General features: G+C 40.8%; 1 protein-coding gene and 1 non-coding gene across 2 annotated transcripts in view; one reads left to right on the top strand and one right to left on the bottom strand.

The window, feature by feature from the left end:
• The window catches only part of LOC145401637 (glutamate receptor ionotropic, delta-2-like), a 28,423-nt gene extending 5,577 nt beyond the window's left edge, over positions 1–22,846 (bottom strand). The window contains exons 1-3 of the mRNA XM_080273830.1: positions 22,334–22,846; positions 16,132–16,321; positions 11,588–11,769 (exon numbers count right to left, since the gene is read on the bottom strand). Of these exons, the coding sequence (XP_080129956.1) occupies positions 11,588–11,769; positions 16,132–16,321; positions 22,334–22,846 (885 nt within the window). The remainder of the gene's footprint in view (positions 1–11,587; positions 11,770–16,131; positions 16,322–22,333) is intronic.
• A 1,243-nt stretch (positions 22,847–24,089) lies between these two features.
• On the top strand, positions 24,090–24,208 carry LOC145401848 (5S ribosomal RNA). Its single transcript, XR_013897688.1, has one exon. It is a non-coding gene; the product is annotated as a 5S ribosomal RNA (ribosomal RNA).
• The last annotated feature ends 906 nt before the right edge of the window (positions 24,209–25,114 follow it).

Below are 25,114 nucleotides of genomic sequence, written 5' to 3'. Positions count from 1 at the left end.
CCAAGGATGATTCTTTGAACTATGAATTCGAGGAAAGGTTAAAGAAGGCTAATCAGGCAATGGGAATGCTTAAAAATATTTGGAATAATAACAATTTCTCTGTGCATACAAAAATCAAACTTTATAAGGTAATGGTTAGGAGTATCTTAATTTATGGACACGAGTCTTGGTACAGCACAGTGACTATGGAAAATAAATTCTTGGTGTTTGAAAATAAAGCACTTAGAAGAACATTAGGAGTTAAGTGGTGGGAAAGGATACCAAATAGTAGAATTAGAGAAATAACGGGAGTGCAGCCGATCGATGAATATGTTAGATTCTCACGATGGAAGTGGCTAGGACATGTGTATAGGAGACAGGGAATAGTACGAGGTACACCAGGGTGGGTGGCACTTGGTAGGAGAGGTAGAGGAAGGCCAAAAGAGACGTGGGTGAGGACAATGAGACGGGAAGCTGGAGATGAGTGTTGGGGAGATCTTGAGGAGTTAGCACAAGATAGGATGTGGTGGTGTGAGTTCATCGAGGCCCTATGCATCCCCGAGGGTGCCACAGGAAATGATTGATTGATTGATTGGACACACTGCGTTTGAAAGACTGGAGATCATAGGCAACAGGAAATACAGACAGAGGGAGACAGTTCCAGAGCTGACCTGTTGCATAAATGAAAGACTGGGAGTAAAGGTTAACTCTTGCATTAGAGAGTTGGACAGAAAAGGGATGAGAGTTTGCTGCCAGACGGGTGGTATGTGCCCGTTGTAGAGGTGGAGGAATGCAAGCAGACAGTTCAGAGGAGCAGTGACCATTAAAGTAGCGATAGAAAAGAGATAAAAATGCAACAGTGCGTGAAGAGACAGAGGTTGAAGGGAGTCAGTAAGAGGAGGAGAGTTAATGAGACGAAAAGCCTTTGACTCCACCCTATTGAGAAGAGCTGTATGTGGGGAGCCTCCCCACACATGAGCGTTGTACTCCACACAGGGGCGGATAAAACCCCTGTATAGAGTCAACAATTGTGCAGGGGTAAAGAAAGAGTCGAGTCGGCTTAGCACACCCAATCTCTTGGAAGCAGATTTTACAAGATATGTAATATGATCTTTCCAAGATAAGTCCCGAGTAAATGAAACCCCAAGCATGTTCAAGGATGATGCAGGATTAAGCTGAATATTATTAAACATTAGTGGGTATACCTGTGGAAGATTTTGTGGGGTTGATAGGTGTAAGAACTGAGTGTTAGATGCATTAAAAACAACCATATTATTTTTACCCCATGTAGAGATACGAGCCAAGTCAGACATTAGGTGTGCCATAGCCTCATCCCTTGTTTGCTGAAGTAACTGTTGAGATGGGCGTTGCGGGAACCGAATGGAAAGGTGAAGGGTGGAGTCATCAGCGTATGAGTGGATAGGGTTAGATGTACAGCTTAGAAGATCATTGATGAATAAAAGGAAGAGAGTTAGTGATAGGACAGAGCCCTGAGGAACACCTCTGTTGATAGATCCAGGAGAAGAACAATGGCCGTCTACAACAGCGGCTATAGAACGACCAGAAAGGAAGCTAGCGATGAAGGCACAGATAGAAGGATAGAAACCGTAGGAGGGCAGTTTGGAAATTAAAGATTTATGTCAGACTCGATCGAAAGCCTTTGAGATGTCAAGTGCAATGGCAAAGCTTTCGCCAAAGTCCCGAAAGGAGGATGACCAGGAGTCTGAAAGGTAGGTGAGAAGATCGCCAGTGTAGCGTCCCTGACGGAACCCGTACTGACGATCGGAGAGAAGATTGTGATAGGAAAGATGCTTTAAAATTTTTCTATTGAGAATTGACTCAAAAACTTTTGAAATACAGGACGTTAAAGCAATTGGACGATAGTTGAAGGGTTGTCAGTGGTCATGTCATAAAATGACTAATTGTCATAAAAGACTTTGTGGTTCCTTTGTGGTTGAGTTATATATATATTAAACTTGTGGACGAGCGGTTTTTATATCTTGGAGTAGCTTCCCATTTGTCATGTAGTGACAGGAGAGGTAAAGAATAGTATGGGACTATTTTTATTTGTCTTGGAAATATTAACAAGTCTCTCACACAGAGCGAAGTATAGAGTCCCGCTAGCTACCTCCCTGTCTCGCTCTCTCTCTCTCTCTGAAGTTGCTAAGCCCTTTCTTTTTCTGACCTGCCTGTTCTAAGGCTTGTCTCCTTCTGAGCTCTCTTTCCTAAATTCTGGTGTAGCAGGGGTGTGTCACGTGTGTTCCTTGTGAGTGGAAAGTTCTAGCAGCCTGTGTGTGAGTATGTGTGTATGTGTGTGTATGGTCACTAGGCGCTTTGTTCACCGGTGGACTGCTGACAACTAACTGCATCATCTCCTTACTGGCCACTGTCGTCAGCTTTCCTCAGTGTAATTTGCAAGCTCATTTCCTATTCCCAGGCTCGCATAGAGCTGTCTATCTATCTATTTATCTATCTATCTATTATGATTTGTAATTATAATATGGAGTCCCTTCTTTGGGACTGGCTGAATGAGAGCAAACTTCCAGCAAAGCAGGAAAGGTACAAGTTGACAGACAAAGGCAAAAGAGTTTGCCTAGGCAGAGTGTAAGCACAGAAGCACAGTTCTTGAGAACAACAGGAGGGACCCCATCAGGCCCATATGCCTTGTTAGTACTGAGGCCAGTGATGGCAGCAAATACATCAACTGAAGAAATTTTAATGTCAGCCATGAGGAAGTCAGAGGGGGGAAGTGATGGAGGAACAGCATCGGAATCATCTAAGGTGGAATTGGAGGAGAAAGTCTGTGCGAAGAGATCTGCTTTATTAGTAGAAGAAATAGCTACAGAAGCATCAGAGTAGAAAACAGGAGGGATTGATGATGAGGCAAAGTTGTTAGAAAGATTTTTGGCAAGGTGCCAGAAGGAGCAGGAAGAATTCGAGTTGGAGAGTTGAGAGCATTTAGTATGGATGAAATTATTTTTAGTAGAGCGAAGAACAGGCTTAGCACGATTCCGGGCAGAAACGTAAAGATGATGTGATTCAGGGGTTACCGACTATCAGCGTAATATTTTAAAAATGCCACAGAAATGAAGCATTAACAAAGTAAAGTGTGTGTTCCACTATATAATTCCAAAACGGATTACATTAATAAGTACCTTAGCACCCAGGTGTGACCCCGTTTCTTAAGTAACTTGAGAGTACACCTTTGGTGTGTGTGTTGTTACGGAACAGAGAGAGATAATGAACACTTCAAGGGAGAATACTAAAATCACTACTGTCCCGCAAAGTTCCAGGTTCAAAACAAATGACTTAGGTAAAATTACAAGTTAAAGTTTAATGCTCAAACTAACAACTAAACATTCAGGACTCATAAGGATAATGTAATGGCAAAACAGGTTACATATATGGTTAACTGCAATAGCCTCTATTAACATGATATTAGCAAGAGCAAATTTATCTAAGTCAGCCCTGATAAAATGAGAAAACCGGATAATGCTGAGTTAAAGCAAGATATAATATTATTAAAGATACAAAATAATACTAGTACTGGCTAACAGTATGGAACCAATATGAATCATAAAAACTTTATCAGGCTTACGAATTAACGCCTTAGGCTATACAGTACAAGAAAAATGGCAATAACACTTATACTCAAAATATACAGCAGCTAGATGGCTGGAGACTTCCTGAGCACTCACAAAAATAATAATATACTGTACAGGGGAGGACAGAGATGTGAACAGAATGAGGAGTAGATCTAAGTGGCAACTAATGCAGAGACTGAGCTCATTATATAGGGGGCTGGCAGAGCTTGATTCAACTTGTAAGAAGGACGCGCAAATGAAGGGATAGGGGACAAAGAGTTGACAATCCTGCTCTGAACAACAGAAAGAACGACTTACTCTATTCTAAGGGGGAGAAGGGGGGAGTGAGGTAGAACACGCAAGCCTGGTCATTATGGAAGCCACGTGACGAATCGTGAACAAACATGCAGCATACTGTACATTAGGATCATACAAAGGATGATGCAATCATGAACAAAACTGTATCATAAGTTATAATTATACAAGGGATGATGAAATCATAGGCTATGTAACACCTCCCCACAAAGAAAAAGAAATTTACAAAGGAAATTTCTTATTACTCTAAAGCAATCTGTCTAAAGTCTAGATAAGCAATCTGCAATAACATTTTCTTTCCCCTTGACATGTTGTATGTCTAATGAATACTCCTGAAGAAGTAGACTCCCTCTTGTCAATCTCTGATTTTTATCTTTAAACTTACTAAGGAATTTCAGTGGGTTATGATCGGTATAAATTACTATGGTGTCAAAACCAGAACACAAATAAAATGAAAAATGCTGTAAACCCAAAATCAAGGCCAAAAGCTCTTTCTCAATAGTTGAGTAGTTCTTTTGAGGTGGAGTGAACTTCTTACTGTAATAAGATACAGGGTGTTCAATACCGTGATCATCCTCTTGCAGCAAAACATCCCCAGCTCCTGTATCACTTGCGTCAACAGCCATCTTAAAAGGCTTAACAAAATTTGGAGTAGCGAGCACTGGCTGACTTAATAGGATAGCTTTATGTTTACTGAAAGAGGATTCACAGTTATCGGTCCAGACAAATTTAACTCCCTTTTTCAGTAGGTCTGTAAGTGGTGATACAAGAATTGAAAAGTTAAGAACAAATCTCCTGTAATAACCTACCATTCCCAAAAATCTTTGTAGCTCATTCCTACTTTTAGGTCTGGGAAGATCACTTATAACATGAACCTTAGCTCCTGGTGGTGCAACGTGTCCATCATCAATTACGTACCCAAGGTACAGAACTTTAGCTTGACCAAACTCACACTTTGATAACTTAGCTACAAGATTAGCCTGAATCAAACGCTCAAGAAATTTACTGACATGGCATAGGTGATCTTTCCAGTTGTCACGGAAGATTACTACATCATCAATATAAACAACACACCCTGCCAAACCCTCTGTTACAACATTCATGAGCTTCTGAAAAGTGGCTTGTGCATTCTTCATACCATATGGCATTACAGAACATGCAAAAGTCTTTCCTAGTGTTATAAAACATGAGATCTCCCTAGCACGTTTAGTCATAGGTACTTGCCAGTATCCCTTTAACAAATCAAACTTACTTATGTACCTGGCCTTTCCGATCTTATCTATGCAGTCTTCCACGCGAGGGAGAGGGTAAGTGTCTGTTTTGGTTATCTGATTAACACGTCTGCAGACAATGCAAAGCCACTGTGACCCACCTGGCTTTGGGACTAGAGTGATAGGAGAACTCCTCTCGCTCTGACAGGGCTCAATCATCTTGTGGTCCAACAGGTAGCCAAGCTCCTTCTGGATGAGAGGAACTTTCACTGGGTTCACACGGTAAGGAGGCAGTTTAATTGGCTTTGCGTCTCCAATATCGACATCATGCATCAACACAGTGGTTCTTCCTGGAATGTCACGGAACACTTGCGGGTACTCCTGCAGTAATGCTGAAAACTCCTGCCTTTCCTCGGCAGCTAGATGAGAAAGCTTACTCTGGAGATCATTCATGATATCAGGATTCTTCCCCAAACTATCACTCAGGCTCATACTGCATGGAAGAGCTTCACTTGCAGACTCGGATGGAACAGCTACAGTGCAGACTGGGTTATTTTCGTCCCGCCTGTGATATAACTTTAGCATGTTGATCTGACAAAGTTGCTTGTTCTTTGTACAATTTGGTGTGGTGATGACATAGTTGACATCACTGAGTTTCTTCTCCACGAAATAAGGACCACTAAACTTGGCTTGAAGAGGTTGCCCATGCACTGGTAGCAGAATCAAAACCTGATCTCCTGGCTGAAAATGGCATAACCTGGACTTCTTATCATATCAAGTCATCATCTTCTCCTGAGCAGCTCCTAAATTCTCTCTCGCCAGCTGTAAAGCAGTGGACAGCTGTTCTTTGAATTTCATCACATACTCCAGCAGGTTGACGTCATCTTCCTCCGACAGCCAGCATTGCTTGAGTAGCTTAAGGGGTCCTCTTACTTCATGGCCAAACAATAGTTCAAAGGGTGAGAAGCCCAGTGATTCATTTGGAGATTCTCTTGCGGCAAATACAACGAATTAAAGACCTTTATCCCAATCTTTCTGATGTTCCAAACAATATTTCCTGAGGATCGATATGAGTGTTTGATGATATCTCTCCAACGCTCCTTGGGTCTGGGGATGGTAAGCTGAAGACGTGATCTGGGTGATGCCCAACTCTTTCAGAGACTGTTTGAAAACATTTGACATGAAATTATCTTCCCCGGTCTGACTGTACCTCCTTGGGCAGACCAAACTTGGTGAAGAACCCTAGCATTTCCTTAACCACGTTCTTTGCTGAGATATTTCTAAGTGGAATGGCTTCAGGATAACGAGTAGCCATATCAATCAGGGTCAACACATAAGAAAATCCTGAAGAAGTCTTAGGAAGAGGGCCCACAATATCCACCAACACACAGGTGAATGGCGCCTCAAAAGGAGGAATGGGAACTAGAGGTGCAACCTTTTCGGTCTGATTACACTTCCCCACAACTTGACAGGTGTGACAAGACTTACAATACCAGGAAACATCTCTGAAGTTACCTGGCCAGTAGAAGTGTTTCAAAATGCGTGCCACAGTCTTCCTCACTCCAAGGTGTCCTGCCAAACTGGAATCATGAGCCACTCTAATGATATCCTGCCTACAAACACGAGGGATGACAACTTGATGTACAACCTCCCATTCACAGTCGGCTGATGCTGTTGGGGGTCTCCACTTCCTGATAGGTACTCCTGACTTTATATAATAACAAGCAGAAGCACCAGCTGACTCTTCCTCACTGCAGGCAGAGTTAGCTAGACCTTTCAACTCAGGGTCAGCAACCTGCAACTCAACCAACTCTTGGCGAGACAAATTATCAACACCACAGGGTACTGCCTCATCTGGTGAGTGGTCCAAATTAGCAAGAAAAGTGTCAGCTAGGATAACATCATCATCATCATTATCCTCTAAGTCACCAGTAACTTCAGACTTAGCCCTAGTGACCGCATATGCAGAGAACACATCAGGGACATCACAATCGCAGGCACTGGTTCACTAGACAACTGAGGAGCTGGACACACTTGACTTCCACCAATATCATTTCCAAGTAAGAAAGTTACACCTGACATTGGGAGTGTCTCAACCAACCCAACCATGACGGAACCATTAACAAAACCAGACTCTAAATTCACTCTGCACAGAGGGACAGAGAAGTAATTATTCCCTACACATTGTAAGATTACAGTTTCATCAGAGGAATTAACATTAGAGCCTAGAACAATGGTCAGCATAAGGGATTGGCAAGCACCAGTATCACGATATATTATAACTGATTTCCTGTCATTACTGTCCAGAGGACTGACAAAACCATCAGACAGGAAATTAGCACATGAACTCTTGAAAGTGTCACCCACGTTACTGCTCAAAAGAGGAGATTCATCATGAGAATTTAATTTATCCCTTAAAGCAGGTTCAGTTAACTCGGTTAATGAATTCTGGGAACTCTCAAGGGTGGACACTAGACCAATTGACTGAATATTTAAAGACTCCTTTTTGTTCACATCACGCTGTCTCCTGAAACATTTCTCCGTAGTATGACCAAGCTTACTACAATAAGTACATTTACTTTTCTGAAATCTAGAGGTGGAGCTGGTATTTACTTCCTGAGAAACATCATCTTTATTCTCTTTCCTGTTACCTGTACTCTGAGTAGAGGCAACCTACTTACTCTCAGCTTTCCTTTTTTCTTTAGAATATCTCGTGAGAGAGAACATATTCATCAGTTAAAACTGCAGCATCCGACAAATTATCTATTCTTTTCTCATCAAGATATAGGCTTACATCTTTATTAATACACCTTTTGAAGTCCTCCAGCAAAATCATCTGCTTAAATTTATCAAAATCAGAATTTACATCCTTAGAATTTAACCACTGCTCTAACAGATCTTCTTTGATTTTTGCATACTCAACATGGGATTGCTTATCTTGCTTATAAGTTGTCCTAAATTTTACTCTATAGGCTTCAGGAACAAGCTCATAGGCCTTAACCCCTTAACCGTGGGGCGTCACTTTCGTGACGCTTGTGAGCAAGGGATCATACTGCGGGGCGTCGCTTTTGTGATTCTGTGTTATTTTGAATTCACCCGGGCTTCCAAGTGGGGGCTTGTATCATCTATCAGTACTGCCAATGTCCAACACTAGTCAGCACTCCTAATCTCATCTGTACTCCCATCCATTGTTGACAATTTAGCCATTTCTCCCCGTTCTTGACTCCCCTCCCTACCCCCTCTCTATTACCCTATCCTCTCGCCTGCCTGGCCGTGCTACGCTAAGTAAATCTTCCCTGGAATTTTTCAATGATTTCATCCATTGAAATAAGCCCTATGCCCTATTCTTATACCAAATAATATATACTAGAAAAAAATAAGGTAAGTGAGAGTGCCATACACCTGGAATTGGCTAACTATCACCTGACAATACCGCACGTGCACTCGTTCGCTAATTTTCACTGTTTATTTCCCCTTGAAATATGCCGTATAATCTATTTTCGTCATAAATATACATATAAGGAGGGAAGGGAGAAGCCTAAGTGATATTTACATTCACCTGGAACTACCTAATTTATAATGTATTGTCTAGATTTCCTGCCAATCATTTCAGTGCTATAAAGTAGCTGTGTCAAGAGGCTAAACGTTGGCAGTACTGATTTCCCTAGGTAGGCCACCACCCCGGCCCACCCTTATCAGTTCACTCTCATCTTCCAGTGTGGGGGTACGTCTGTTATCTCTTGCTAGCTTCAGGGCCTTTTCACCCCCATGCAAAGGGCCCTGTGACCTTTACCCCCTACTAAACCTCGTGTGGAAAGAGGTAAAGGGCTGACAATTGATAAAAGAGTGACTACGATCTTTCTATTGAGTAAAACAGTGCAAGTGGAGTTGTAAATAATGTGTAAACAGCAAGTGAAAGTAATGAATGTAAATATACGTGAACAGTGGAAAATAGTTTTATAAGTTACTTCAAGTGACAGTGCATAACACAGTGTAAATAAAATAGAAATGCAAATAACGTAAATAAAATAGAGAACGTAAATAGAAATGTAAATGAGTAGTATTATAAGAATACGAGTATATACCCTAGGAGTAATGAAAGTGAAAGTTTCACTCTAGCATGTCTGAATACTATGAGTTATGAGAGTTAAATTGAAAGTGACATTCACTCTCAATGCTAGTATACAGGACGAGAAAGTGAATGCTACATATTTTACTGAAATAAATTGAATCCCTACAGTGACAATAAACTAATACTGCTGAAGGAAACTTATGGATAAAGACTGTAGATATATATAAGTGTTAAATAGTAATAGAAATATAAAGTGTGAGGGGTTTTATGAATAATAAATGACAGAGTACCAAGAGCTAACTAGCGCAAGTGCAACGGTCAGACGCGCTCGTAATTTTCATTGCTTTCACAGTGTTTTTTTTTTTTTGGAGTATGGATCCCAAACTATTTGAAAATCATAAAGTAGTGTTAATATCTGGCTGTGGTAATCATATTACGGGTTGTCGGGAAGTGTAAAGTGGAGACTTCTTTACCCAACTTCAGAGGTCTCCACAAGTCCTACGGTAACAGACGAAGGCTCAACAAACATTCCAGGAGAAAGCTGAAGATATGTGGCATAAGCATATATAATTTTAATATTCTAGGACTCATAACTGATTTTTGGCAAATATTTTTTGAGAGTCTGTCGGAGCCCGAATAATCCCGTGGCACACGCAAAACATTGGTAAACATGCCCGCGATGTAGGGGTTAAGAATCAAGCTCTTAACTACATCATAATTATCAGATTGATCCTGAGGCAAGGATGCATAAGTTACTTGAGCTTTACCAGTGAGAACACTCTGAAGGAGTACTGGCCAATACTTTTTGGGCCAATTAAAACCTGTAGCTACCCTTCAAACAACTGAAAATACTTTGTTAAATCAGATTCATTAAAAGGAGGGACAAGTTTAACATTTTTAGCCACATCAAAATCATCAGAGCTAGATGATCCAGTTCCACCTTGTTTCATGCGATACTCATGGTCTGCCTGAATCCTAGCAAGTTCAATTTGTGCCCGAGCCTGTGCCTGTTCCTCCTGAATAGGAGCCTGAGACTCAGCCTCCTTAGCACGTGCATGAAACTCAGCCTCCTTAGCACGTGCATGAAACTCAGTCTCCTTAGCACGAGCCTCCTGCAGGGCTATCTGAAACTTAGCTATTTCAATCTGCGTTTGCTCATCTGGAGGAGTTACATTAAACATGCTTTTATTAATCATGCCAACAATTTGATCTTTAGAATGAGGAGAGTGAACAGCAATTCCCAATTGTTGAGCAACAAGCTTAAGTTCATTCTTTGTTCTGTTTTCTACATCACACACTGTTTGCACATTTGACAAAAAATCTTTGGCTTCATCAAGAGTTGTAATAGTAGACATCATGGATAAATCAAGCAATATCCTTATGATAATATCCTGAATATCCTCATAAGAGGTCGCCAAATTAATGTTACGGAACAGAGAGAGATAATGAACACTTCAAGTGAGAATACTAAAATCACTACTGTTCCGCAAAGTTCCAGGGTCAAAACAAATGACTTAGGTAAAATTACAAGTTAAAGTTTAATGCTCAAACTAACAACTAAACATTCAGGACTCATAAGGATAATGTAATGGCAAAACAGGTTACATATATGGTTAACTGCAATAGCCTCTCTTAACACGAAATTAGCAAGAGTAAATTTATCTAAGTCAGCCCTGATAAAATGAGAAAACCGGATAATGCTGAGTTAAAGCAAGATATATTATTACAGATACAAAATATTTCTGATACTGGCTGACAGTATGGAACCAATATGAATCATAAAAACTTTACCAGGCTTACGAATTAAAGTCTTAGGGTATACAGTACAAGAAAAATGGTAATAACACTTATACTCAAATTATACAGCAGCTAGATGGCTGGAGACTTCCTGAGCACTCACAAAAATAATAATATATTGTACAGGGGAGGACAGAGATGTGAACAGAATGAGAAGTAGATCTAAGTGGCAACTAATGCAGAGACTGAGCTCTTTATATAGGGGGCCGGCAGAGCTTGATTCAACTTGTAAGGAGGACGCGCAAATGAAGGGATAGGAGACGAAAAGTTGACAATCCTGTTCTGAAGAACGGAAAGAACGACTTACTCTACTATAAGAGGGAGAAGGGGGGAGTGAGGTAGAACACGCAAGCCTGGTCACTATGGAAGCCACGTGGCGAATCGTGAACAAACATGCAGCATACTATACATTAGGATCATACTAAGGATCATGCAGTCATGAACAAAACAGTATCATAAGTTAGAATTATACAAGGGATGATGAAATCATAGGCTATGTAACAGTGTGTGTGTGTGTGTGTGTGTGTGTGTGCGTGTGTGTGTGTGAGTGTGTGTGACTATGCCCTAAGTAATGACAAGTGCAAAATAAAAGCATATGATGATGAAAAGCTAGTGAGACTCATGTTCACCCTGCCCGTAGACAGCCAGAGGTACTGATAGAGGGACTGGCTGAGGAAGGAAGCCAGGATGCGCATGGAGGCGTGGGAATCCAGGAGGTGGGAGGAGGAGACGGAGGCTTGAATGTGGTAGAAGACATGGTAAAGCAGGACCCCACCACACACAGACACCACCACACACACCCACACCTTCCCTGAAGTGGAAGTTTGAAGAGAATCAGGTGTATATAACAGAACAAAAAAGTAACGATAAAGTACGGTAAGGAAACTGAAAATTGAACACCATGACACTCAAATCACCCCATACACTCATACCTTCACTGTAAGGAATGCTTAATAGGCTATACTGTGTAAACGAAGAAGACTATGGTGGTGTGACTGCGGTGTTGTGATAGAGCAGAACCCCATCGCACACAGGCATCACTCCACACACTTATACGTTCATTGCAGTGGAAGTTTAAGAAGTTAATATGCAATCAAGAAATGATGTACATAGAAAAATAGCTGTATAAATCTCTTCATCCTTCGTATACATCACCCCACACATACAAACATCCACTGCACTTCAAGTACATCGAGTTAAATCTGCAGTAAAGGAAGGAACCGAGAATAGCTCACGTAGAGGTAATAATATAATGCGGCACGGGAAAAGATTCTAGGACATATAATGTTTGTACAGGAAATAACAAAATACAACTCAGTGACCACTACAGAAGTTTGTTGAGCTGACTCTATCTCTAAGAGGAATATCTGCGAGTTTTGTGTGCACAATCACAAGGCCATTTTTCTTCAGCCATCTTCTTATCGAATCCACCCATCTTCGTCTTGGTAGTTCATGGCACTCAGCCGTGATAGATCAAGACAAAAATGGCTGGATAGGATATGTGAGTCAATGACCTACAGACACTGGGTGGCTGAAGGTTTGCGGTCATGCACTGTCACCACTGGAAGAAGGCTGGTGAACCACCCTTAATTTTTTTAGGACACGAAAACAGTGGCCTACCCTCAGGCTCCTACACCTCGAAGAAGGGTAATAATATTATGAGCTCGGCTATTACCACCTGTATTGCGCACTTTGACTCATGTTGAGAAAGTATACCTTGACCAATAACTGTGTACAACTGACTCACGTTTCGACTGTGTTTGAATTGTTTATTTTGTCAAAGCTCTAGCTGCTTGACTTGACTCACGCTAGAATACTCTTGACTCATTTTGGGATCGTCTGCTTCTATTCATTTTGAAATTATGATGGAAATTTCTACTTAGACTTACTCTGGAAGTATGAAAGAATTTTTCACTTTGACTTACGATGGAATATCAGTCATTGATCTCAAGTGGGTATTTCCTACACTGGATTAACGATGCAGAGTCTACACTGACTTACGCTAGCATTTCCTACACCGATCTGCATTGAAATTACATACATGAACTTAGGTATCATACGCTGTCGTACGCTGGAATTATTTATATTAACGTTAAATTTTCCTGCATTGTCTTCGTGCTAGAAGAGTGAGAGAAGAGTTCTGGACAAATGTAGAAGTGTGCATGGAAAAGTTTGGAAGGAATGAGAGAGTGTTTTTGATCGGTGATATGAATGGTAAAGTTGGGAATGTGAAGGTGGATGGAATAGTTGGTGAGTGGGGTGTGCCTGCTGAGATAGATGAGAATGGGAGTGCGTTAGTGGACATTTGTGCTGGGAGGGGGTTGGTGATAGCCAATACCCTCTTCAGGCATAAAATGATCCACAGGTATACATGGCGTGTGATGAGAAGGGTGGGTGGTGAACTGAATGAAAGGAAGGCAATGATTGATTATGTGTGTGTGGATGAAAGGATGCGAAGATGTGTAATGGATGTAAGAGTTTATAGAGGTTGGGGAAGTGGACTTTCTGACCACTACTTGGTGGTGGCCAGAATTAGAATGCAAGTAAGATGGAGGAATAGAAGAAGGGAAAGACGAGAGGAAGGAGTAGTTGCAAGGAGAGTGGAAAGGTTACAAGAGGATGAGAAAAAGGTAGAATGTAAGAGAGAAGTGAAGGAACGATTGGGCAAATATGAATTGGAGCAGATGGGAGACGTGGAAGGTGTGTGTAGGATATTTACAGAAGAAATATGTGCAGCATGTGATGTGGTGTGTGGAAGGAAGAGAAGACGGAGGGGGGTGTAAGGAACAGCGTGGTGGACTGAAGAGTTGAGACAGGCTGTGGCACAAAAGAAGAAAGCATACAATGAATGGATGAGAAATAGAGGCGTGGAAGAAGTTGAGAGGAGGAAGAGAGAGTTATATGTAGAGAGAAAGAGAGAGGTGAAAAGATTAGTAAGAGAGAGTAAGAAGAGAGTGGATGAGGAATTTGGAAGGAATTTGAGTGTAAAGTGGAGGGACTGTAAGAAAATGTTCTGGAAAGAGGTGAAAAGAGTAAGACAGGGTGGAAGTGAAGTTAGCAGGGGAGGGAAAGATAAAAATGGTAGATTACTAGTGGAGAAGGGAGAAAAAGTGATCAGATGGAGAGAACACTTTAAGGAATTGTTGAACATAGAGGATGGAAGTAATGAGAGTATAAGTGTCTGGGGAATGGCTGGGAAAAGGAGGGAGGTGAAAAGACAGGAAGAAATTAGTAGCATAGAAGTTGTGGAAGCAATGAAGAAAGTTAAATCAGGGAAAGCCCCAGGAACTGATGGAGTGTGTGGTGAAATGCTGAAGCATGGGGGAGAGATAGTAGTAGAATGGATGTGGAAGATGTGCAGATTGGCCTGGGAGGAAGGTAGAGTCCCGGAGGATTGGAAGTCAGGTATAATTATTCCCTTGTACAAAGGAAAAGGGGAAAAAGAAGTGTGTGGTAATCATAGGGGCATTTGTCTTCTTAGTATAATAGGAAAAGTGTATGGTAGGATACTTATTGACAGAGTTAGAGAAAGAACAGAGAAATTAGTTGGAGAAGAACAGGGAGGCTTTAGGAAGGGAAGAGGCCGTGTAGATCAGATATTCATTCTTAGATCATTAGTGGAAAAGTTTTTAGAGAAGGGAAAGAAGTTGTATGCGGCTTTCATGGATTTGGAGAAAGCATATGACAGAGTGGATAGACAAGGATTGTGGAAAACTGTTAAGAATATATGGAGTAGATGGGAAGTTGTTGAATGCTGTGAAGAGTATGTATGATGGTGCGAAGGCTGCAGTACGTGTGGATGGTGAACTAAGTGAATTTTTCTCCTTGAAAGTTGGGTTGAAACAGGGATGTGTCATGTCTCTATGGTTGTTCAATCTGTACATGGATGGGGTAATAAAAGAGGTACAAGGTAGGCTAGTGGATGTTGGAGTGGCCCTGGTGAGAGAGGATAGTGTTTGGAAACTCCCTGTACTGTTGTTTGCAGATGATACTGTGTTGTTGAGTGAAGACGAAGGGGAGCTGCAAGGCTTGGTGGATGAGTTTGGGAGAGTGTGTAAGAAACGAAATCTAAAGGTGAATGTAGGGAAGGGTAAAGTGACGGTCTTTGAGGGAGGTGAAGTCAGTGAATGTACAGCGAGGTTGGATGGTGAGGAATTGGAAAATGTGAGTACGTTTAAGTACCTGGGTAGTGTGATGAGTAAGGATGGAGGTTAGGAGGGTGAAGTGCTTGAAAGGGTACAGCGGGGAAGAAAGGTTGCTGGTTCTTTGAAAGCAGTGATAAGAAACAGGGAAGTGAGCATGGAAGTGAAAAAGTTACTACATGACAGTATTGTGATACCAACTCTAACGTACGGAAGTGAAGCATGGACGTTCTTGGAAGGACACAAGTCAAGAGTGAGAGCAGTGGAAATGAGTTATTTAAGAGGAGCCTGTGGAGTCACATGGAGAGACAGGCTGACGAATGAGGACATAAAGGAGCATTGTGTTGTGGATGTGGATGTGATAGAAAGCGTTATGAGGAACACACTGAGGTGGTTTGGCCATGTGAAGAGGATGGAGGGTGAAAGACTGACGAAGAGAGTGTATGTGAGTGAGGTGGAGGGGGGAAGAGGGAGGGGGAGGCCGAGGATGAGATGGAGGGATGGGGTGGTGAGGTATATGAGAGAGGGGGGTGTGAGTTGGGAGCAGGGCAGTGAAATGGCGAGGGACAAGGCGACTTGGAGGCGATTTGTTTGTGGCCACCCCAAACGGGATTGAGGCGTCTGGCAATAGATAGATAGATAGATAGATAGATAGTCTTAAATCTGACACTGAATTACACTGGAATTTCCTTTATTTATTTACGTTGGAAAATCTTACACTGACGTGCATGAAAAGTGCTACTATGACTTACACAGGAATTCTCTGACTTATGCTGTCATTGGGTTGAAATGGCCTAGTCAGACTCATGTTAGAAATACTGATTTTGCCTCATGTTGAGATTGAACTGCTTTCTTTGACTCACGTGACTGACGAGGAGAGCACCAAAGTACTGTGAAACTTGCTGTTGAGTCTTAAGGATGGAAAAGGACAGAGGATGAAACAGCTGGAGAGGTCATGAATTCCAGAAGGAATACGAGTCGGGGCATAACCCGCCATATTGGTTATGTTGGAATATCCTACTTTAACTCACGCTGGAAAGGAGTGATGAGCTTTTTCCAGGGCGCACTCGGGGGACTTTTGGCTGTGATGAAGGTGAGGGCGTCCATGAAATACATTGTGGTTGAATCCAGTGAATTGGCTCGCTCCTGTGTCATGACTAGGCCTAAGGAGAAGTTGGCTCGGCCAAACTCAACGTCGCCCATTATCCCAGTCCAGTGGCCCTGGGAATGCACAAGGCAGGTAGAGCACGATGGGATCTACAATTTTTTATATTATTTTTGCTCAAAAAGTGCTTTTTCTTTTTTTCGAGTGCTGATTTGTAACAACAGATTAATACTGAAATATATTGCTGGTCACCAAGAAGTGCAATGGAAAAGCGTATTGTTGTCTTCGACAACTGAGCTACGTGCAGTATGCCAACAAATTACGAAAACCTGGGTCATGGTAAGGCGAAAGAAGTATGGTGAATTCGCTGGTATCATGCCAAGCACAAGAATTTGGGTTTCACCATTACCCATGACTCCAGTGACCATTCTTAATGGGAGGCAAGATTGAACCGGAATTTATTGCCGCGTACTTAGAACTTAAACAATGAAATGGAAAGCAGGCTCCAAAAATGAGAGATGAAAGACATGATCTGGTGAACTGGGTCGCTCTGAATAATGGCCAGACTAATGGAAGTGACTTTGATGAGAGACAGTTTGGAGACCAGTATAATGAGAGAAGAAAGCATACAGACTGAGAATAATAGGGTTTACCGACATGGTTTGCTCCTGCTTCATGGTTTTAAATTCATGGTCACATAATGTTGATCGATATGCCTCGAAAATGAAGAGCCTGGTTCAGGACTTACGGCCGTAACTTTAATCAAAGAGACAAACCTTCAGCATCTTGTAATAATTTTTGAGTGGTTGACGAAGACAGAACTTCACCAATAACCCAGATAGGATCCAGTGAATTTGCTCGTTCCTGTGCCATGACCAGGCACAAAGAGAAGGTGGCTCGTCCGAAATCGACATCACCTATGACTGTTCAACTGCCCTTGAGATTAAGAAAGGAGACCAGTTCTGAACGATAGGATTTTATCGTTAGATGATTAAGCAAGACATATGATTTATCCAGACTCAGTGTCATCTATGTTCCGAAACCAGCTACTCTTTTGGACGAGTAACGGAAGGAAGAAAAAATGGGATTCACTGACTTTGCTTGTTCTTGCTGCATGACCAAAGTACAAGGAAGGGTTGGTTTACCTGAACTCAACATCAGGCATAATGTTTATTGAGGATAATGTCTGGTGCAGGTAATGTTTGTTTGGTGCAACTAATGTTTGATGCATTTAATATATGCTGCAGCTGATATGCATTAATTTGGTGCAGCTAATTTTTGGTGCAGGTAGAGTTTGATGCAACTAATGCTCGTTTGTTGCCGTTAATGTTTGCTGGAGCTAAAGTTTGTTTGGTGCAGCTTATGTATGATGCAGCTGCTGTGATATTTAGTAAACATTCACCCGAATATAAAGGTACACGTTTGAGTTAATGCTCATCACTGTATGCGTGGAGGTAAATTATGCAGGACAAATTAATAAATAACCAGAAACCGTACAAGTAAGCCACATTATTGCTTCAGCATGTCCTGTACAATGCCATGAAACACACCTGTCTTTACTGACATTATGTAAAAGAAATACAAGGAAAAACAGGACTTGCCATTATTTCTAGTTTAGTTTTTGATTGAAAGCACACACACACACACACACACACACACACACACACACACACACACACACACACACAAGGTTGCCTGACAAAAACGTGGTACTATACCGAACGCATTTCGAAATTTTATCCTCTTTCTCAAACTTAGCATGAATACTGATATACTTTATGCTAACTCGGTTACTTGAATATTTTCTAAAGTGTCAACCACTCTCTTCGCATGGTGCAATGGATGGTACTGCACATTTACGCTGTTACATTTCATCACAGTTTGTATAATTATTATGATGAGGTGGCACTAAATATTCTTTCATCAATTTATCTAGCTACAGCCAGACGTCTAATCCCGTAAGGAATGGCCAGAAATGATTCACCTTCATGTCATCCTTAACCAAGTCATCATTCTGCCTTCTCTTCAACCTCCAACTCCTGAGTCCTATTACTTTCCATCCCATCCCACTACCTCATCCTCGGTCTTCACTTCCCCTCTCCATCAGTGACAAACATTGTATTCTCTCTAAATGGCAAAACTATCTCAAGATACGTTTAATGTTTTCCAGCACATCCACATCAACACCACAGTGCTCCTGCACCTTGTCATTTGCTTCTCTTTCTCTACGTATGTCTTCACATGCTCCTTTCAGATAACTCCTTTCCATTCCTGTCACCCTTGACTTATGTTCTTTCATACGGTAATTAATTTTTCAAACACAAGACGTCGGATGAAAGATACGAGTAACTTGTCGATGCGAGTTTAGTCTGGTGGCAGAATGGTCATTTTCGGGTGAACCTCGTTCTGAGACATATACAAAGTTTTATTGCATTTTCTGATACTTTGGGATGTAACCATCAAAATAAAAAAGTGCACCCAGGTGGCACACTTGAGCGTTTCAAAATGGAGGCCTAAATCCAATATGGCCGCCTGCATGAATGATGATGCTAATAAAACATGTTTAGCTATCTTTTTCAGTTTTTAATTTTCTTCATACAATAATAATGTTAACTTTTCCTATCAGAACATGCACTAAACAAAATGATCACCTGTAAACTACACATTATAACATTTCATTTTAACGATTTTTAAGTTTGTCATTTTTTGCTTGTCATCAAAGAGATGCTTCCTTATTTCTTTGCTAGTGGTCATGCCAATTATGCAAGGTATGCCTTGAATGACTTTCATTCTATGAGCAAACTGCCTGATGAAGTGCTTCAAGACTTCATGGACGGAGGTCATGCATTGCAACATCAACCAGGCATCTGGAATAGCATCTGGTCCCACTAGTACATTGAGACAACTTTCATACGTTATGGCCATAGTCTAGGAGGAATTATTGGAATAACCCATCAACCAGCAGCACTGAAAAGTTGGGCTCTTGGACTACATATCTGTGCTCAACTGAAAAAAAAATGTTGTCTCCATGCTTGATGGAAACGCGCAATCCACAGTCATGACCCATAAGGAAGAAGGTCCTTCAAGGATACAAACCGATGAAGGAGACAGAGCAAAAAATTCTGGAGAAGCTTTGAAGCTGCATAGATCCACTAAAAGGAGAGTGCCATCCACCTGGACTTATTAATGTGGTTACAGGTAGGATACGTGCAGAGCATGTCAATGTTGACAGGGCTGTTGAATTGGGAGCAGCTATGATGAAAACATTTGAGGAAGGATGGCCACAGAGTTTTCACAAGCCACTCACAAAACCAGTTGTGCTCATGTCAGCTTCAAGAAAAAAAATTAAAGTGGACAATATATCTGTGTATGATACCACATTGATCTATTCAAGAGTGCTTTGTCTCCAAACCTCTAGGAACATCAACATGAGAGATGTTCTCTGTTATGAGTTGGCTGCATTTCCACCTTCAATATTCCAGGAAAAGACAGGTGATATGAGACTGCCACCTTCTAAAGCCACCCTGAAAGCCAAAATCCAAGTGGAAGTATCTGATCGCAGAATGGTCCCAGCTGATGCTATAATACTTGATGGGTGTGCAAGTCTCTGGGTTGTCAAATGGCCAAGCAAAGGTGTCATAGAAGATTATATACTAAAGTTTGTGCAGTACATATGTCATTGTCTTTTAGTAGCAAACACACATCTGGTCTTTGACAGATATCACAGTGGAAACATAAAAGAGGCAACACGAGCAGCTAGAGCTAGGAAGGAAGCAAGTAGATGCCACAGACTGCCATTGGCAACACCTCTGCTACCATAGAAGGTATGTTTATCTTTTACACACAATAAATCCCAGGTGATTAATCTCATTTGTGAGTATCTGTGTGAGCACACTGATCTACTGCCACACAATGGCAAACACCTTGTGATTACAGGTAAGGAACCAATGGACTCAGAAAAAGCAGGCCTGACTTGCGCACTACACATGAGGAAGCTGATGTTATTGTGGTGCGGCAAGCTGTCCATTTGGCAAGGTCAGGAAGACACAGCATTAGAACTGTTGCTGATGACACAGACATATTTGTCCTGCTATGCCACTTCTGTAAGCAAGATAATCTTGCCTGCAATATGGTAATGATTGGAACAAGCCCATCACGATCAAGTGCAGACATCAAAGCAACAGTTGAGCACAATCAAGATGTTCTCAACAGTCTGTTACCTGTCCGTGTTCTTACAGGATGTGACAGTGTTTCATATTTATGGGGTATTGGTAAAAGGAGCATTGTTAAAGGCAATAAAGAGTGGGAAGACACTTACTAGATTATGATGCCAACAAGAAGGGCTGACTGATGTTACTGCTGATGTCACAAAATTCATTGCAGCATGTTACGGATTTCCAAATGAAAACAACATGACATCTTTAAGATATACTGTGTGGCAATCAAAGATGGGCACTCTTTGGCTCACCACAGCACCAGAGCTAAAAGCTTTGCCACCAACAACAGAAGCATTTGAAGAACATGTTTGCAGAGCCTATTTACAGGCAGCAATTTGGAGAAACTCCCTTGATCCAAAGCCACCAGAAATGAACCCCCTTCATTATGAGTGGACCAAGGATCCTGATTCAAACATGTTGGTTCCAATTGGCTTGCCACCTGATGTTTCTCCTGCACCACTTGATATCCTAAAACTAATCAAGTGTAGGTGTCATTCCCACACCCCATGTTCATCTGCCCGTTGCAGTTGTGCTGCAGCACAACTTTCTTGCTCACTGTTTTGTGCTTGCAATGGAACTGACTGCCACAATCCTCAGTGTAAATCAAGAATGTCAGTTGAAGAAGAGGAAAGTATGGAGGAAAGTACAGACATGGAAATGACGGACACTAAATATATTAATTATAAATGTGTTTAGTTTATCAGTGTCTTAATATTTATAAGCAACATATATTCTTGATGTAAAGCATTTTGATCAATTTTGAAGGGCATAATTGGTCTAACATTCTGATATAAGGGATATGAACATTTTAGTTGTGAAAAAGATTATGGTTTAAAAATGACCTATTAAAAATTTAAAAATGTTTACTGACAGAAAGACCTAATTGTCCATCCTTTCACTGTATGGTTTGTTAAGAAGATGAAATAGTGTGGTTATACCTGGTGATAGTCTAACAGGGTACGGTAATCACATTTTGTGCCTTTTTTAAACAATTATAATTAATTGAGCAGTTTTTCTTTTCACAATTTACACATTTATAATATACTTTGTTACTCCTAGAATTTCTTGAAATAATTCTGCAACTAAATAATGTAATATTAGTCAAACTAATGACAATAGTTATCAAATATTGTAATATGTCATTTTTTCGGGTGGCCATTTTGGATTTCGGCCCATATAACAAAATGTTCAAGTGTGCCAACTGGGTGCACTTTCTTATTTCATTAGTAGGGTTCAATGTATCAAAAATGCAATAAAACTTTGTATATGTCTCGGAACGAGGGTCAGTGAAATTCCTCCAGACTAGTTGCTCTTGTTTTGAATATTTTCTTTAATGATGAATCACTGAACTTGACTACATGCTGTGTGATGTAACTACCTCTTCAAAAACTACACGTACAGAGTATACAAAAGGCCCTTCACGTGGGAGACGAACTGTAAAAGTACTGAAGAGTAAACCCCAAACCATAAAATTATTATGTATGAATTTATGAGCATATCGATTTTTTTTTCTTGTCATTAGACCACCGTAGTTACAGCAAGTCAGTATTAAAAGTACAGACAACAGTTTATCCTAGAATTGAACGATGTAGACCGAAATGTGATAAAAAAGATACAATGTTAAAATTCAAGAAATGGATTATATTAAACAGGAAAACTTAATGATAAAGTTTACATTTCAAAACAGTAATCAGAAAAAAATAATGAAAAGGAAGATTCTTGCACCCCTCTCCCCCCACACACACATACATGCATGCACACACACACACACACACACACACACACACACACACACACACACACACACACACACACACACACACACACACACACACACACACACACACACACACACACACACACACACAAATCCAGAGAGGGAGAGAGAGAGAGAGACTTCCCAATACTCACATCATCTTTGAGAACACCCCATTCACTTTCAGCGGGCATGACGATGTCGTAGGTGAAGTTGAGTTTGTAAGCGATTGCATCCAGAATGTTGATGTCAATGGATGGTTTAGGTATCACCACCCTGGATCCTTCAACAACCTCATAGTCCACATATGGCCTGTATTGCAAAGCGGAACATACCAGTTTGGTTCCGTAGAAATTACCCATCTGGTCTGGGAATATGTCGTTGGTATTTTCAAGGCCTGTGTCACTGGACCATTTGTTTACATTGAGAATCTTCGGGAAGCCTGAAGGGTGCAAGAGCTGGCGGATTAATACACGCCAGTAGGTACTGTTTTGATTCGTCTGTGGGATGATGACTGCCATGTTTTGCTCTTTCCCCAGGCGTTGATACATGAGGAAGCGTTCAGCCTCAACGGTGTCTTTGGCGTGGACGAGGAAGTATTGTGTTAGCTTGTTGGAGGAAGTATCTGTTAATAAAGCCAGCAGTTGGGAGTTGGGTGGTTCTAGCATCATGTAAGTTATGCAGGAATACAGATTCACTTGGGCTGTATATTTCTTGATGTATTTCAGTGTTTTATGATTTTGGTGAGAAACACTCTGACTGAGGGTAATTTTCACATTTGTTTTTGCTTGGTCCACAATTATATTTCCCATTGAATTTTTTGTGTAAGAGCTGACTTTTCGGGAATGTAGTGTATTTTCTGGATATGTACTTGTTCCATTATTTGACCAAGGGTTTAATTTATTACCTTCTTCAGGCAATATCACAGCTCTGAGACACTTTTGTGTGTAGTGTTCAGCAAGATGGTTCATTACAGTTGATGTCTGGATGGCTCCTATGTTTCCAAATGTACCCACCTCTGCAGCCACAGTAGCTGAGAGACGTCGCATCCCTGATGATTTGACGATAAGTAGACCAATCATTAATGCAGCTGCCAGATGACTCGGTAATCCCATGACAGAATGGAAGCTGAAAAGTGCTGAAAATTATAGCTATATAATGAAAGAAAAGTAAAAGTTAGGTATGCCATGAACCAAAATTTATCTGCTTGTTAGTTCTTACAGTAAATGAAAATATAACTCTCATCTTAATGAAGTATTAATGTCATGATTATATCAGAATCGGTAGAAAAATATAATTTCATTTTATAAACGACCTGTTTGTAAGCCATCATGTCTTACAAAATTAACGGAAGTAATGAGCCTGAGCAGGAAGAGTTAGTTACGTACACTTCCTTTATGCTTGTGAACCACAGGGTTATATATTGTCTGCTCACTACATCAAATCGAAATCTTATGTGGCAAGATTTGATAATTAATTAAATGTTTATACATGCACCAGTAATACTGCTACTGCACTCATGAATAATGTAAATAATTTGTAAATATCCATTTTACGTGAAATCACCATTTTAACAACAACTAGTTGACCTGTGTACGTGACCTAACCTTCTGTTCTAAAAAAAAAAAAAATCTTGTTTTTACTGACCCCTTCCACCAAGTTTGTACCATCTCAGATAAAAATTGTTTTAGTTATTTTGTTAACACACAGACAAATGTCTCGAACTTTGACCTTGCCCTGTGATCTTGACATTGTTCTCAAAATCAAATTCCTTCATCCTTGCCTTATCCTCAACACATCCACCAGGTTCGGTATACAACAAAATGATTAAAAACTGTTCAGGTTGACCGTCTATGTCAAAGTGACCTAACCCAACAAATAGTTGAGTAACTTGAACAAGTAAATGAAAGTGCCAACGGCTATACCACGTTGAGTACACCGCTTCCCGTCCGATCAGCGAAGTTAAGCAACGTTGTGTCTGGTTAGTACTTGGATGGGTGACCGCCTGGGAACACCAGATGCTGTTGGCATCCCTACGTGACAAGTGGGGTTGGTGGAGGATTAGTGCCCCTCCCTGTAAAACAATTAACTCTAAGCCCTTGGCCACCCCGTTTGGGATACATGGCGTCTGGCAATGAATGAATGAATGTGTAGCCTACATGATATTATTCTGCAACAGCCGTAACTCAGACTAACATTATTTTCACAGAATATCTAAAGAAAAGAAAATCTGACCACTCAGGTCCTGCAATTTAACATTTTAAATTGAAAGAGTAGGTAGAGAATTAAACATGCACTTAATAACGAACTATTTTGTTTTGTTTTTGCATCAGTTATAAGCACGCAACTCCAGTCCCTTTTCAGATAACTACGCAATTCCAGTCCCTTTTCAGCTAGCTTTGTATAAGAAGACATAATGGTTATGTTCCCTATAAAAAGCACTGGATAATACTTTTTCACCAACTCAATGCTTTGCTGTATATGATATACAGAAGACCTTTCTGCACAAGAGGGCGGCTGGCATGCACTGCAACCGTGTCACTTTGTAGAGCTTAATTCGTGTCCGAAATAATTTAGAATAGTAAATTATCAATGGATGCCCACAGTATGCAAGTAATGAAAAAAAAAAAATCACTTATAAAATAGTACACTTTGAACACCTGAACAATCATGCTAGACACAGACAGCAAATAAATCATCCACTTTTAGTAATACGGCATTTGTTTGCTTAATTCCTCATACCACCTGATTATATCTTTGATGTAGGGGACACCTTTGTTAGAGAAATATATTCAATGTAGGATGTCTTTTTTTCTCTGGATATTGTCATTTGGGATAGTATGTCTGGCAAATATTCAAGGGTACTATTTTAATTTTGCCTATCAGAATAGGTTGACAGTTATATTTTTCTCCTAATAATTGTGTCTCTTTATCAC

Source organism: Coenobita brevimanus, chromosome 56 (assembly GCF_032717465.1).
Source record: "Coenobita brevimanus isolate Jiangsu-jjx chromosome 56, ASM3271746v2, whole genome shotgun sequence".
Lineage (NCBI taxonomy): Eukaryota > Metazoa > Arthropoda > Malacostraca > Decapoda > Coenobitidae > Coenobita > Coenobita brevimanus.
The sequence above is the reverse complement of the archived record's forward strand: the minus strand, read 5'-3'. Positions and strand labels throughout refer to the sequence as shown.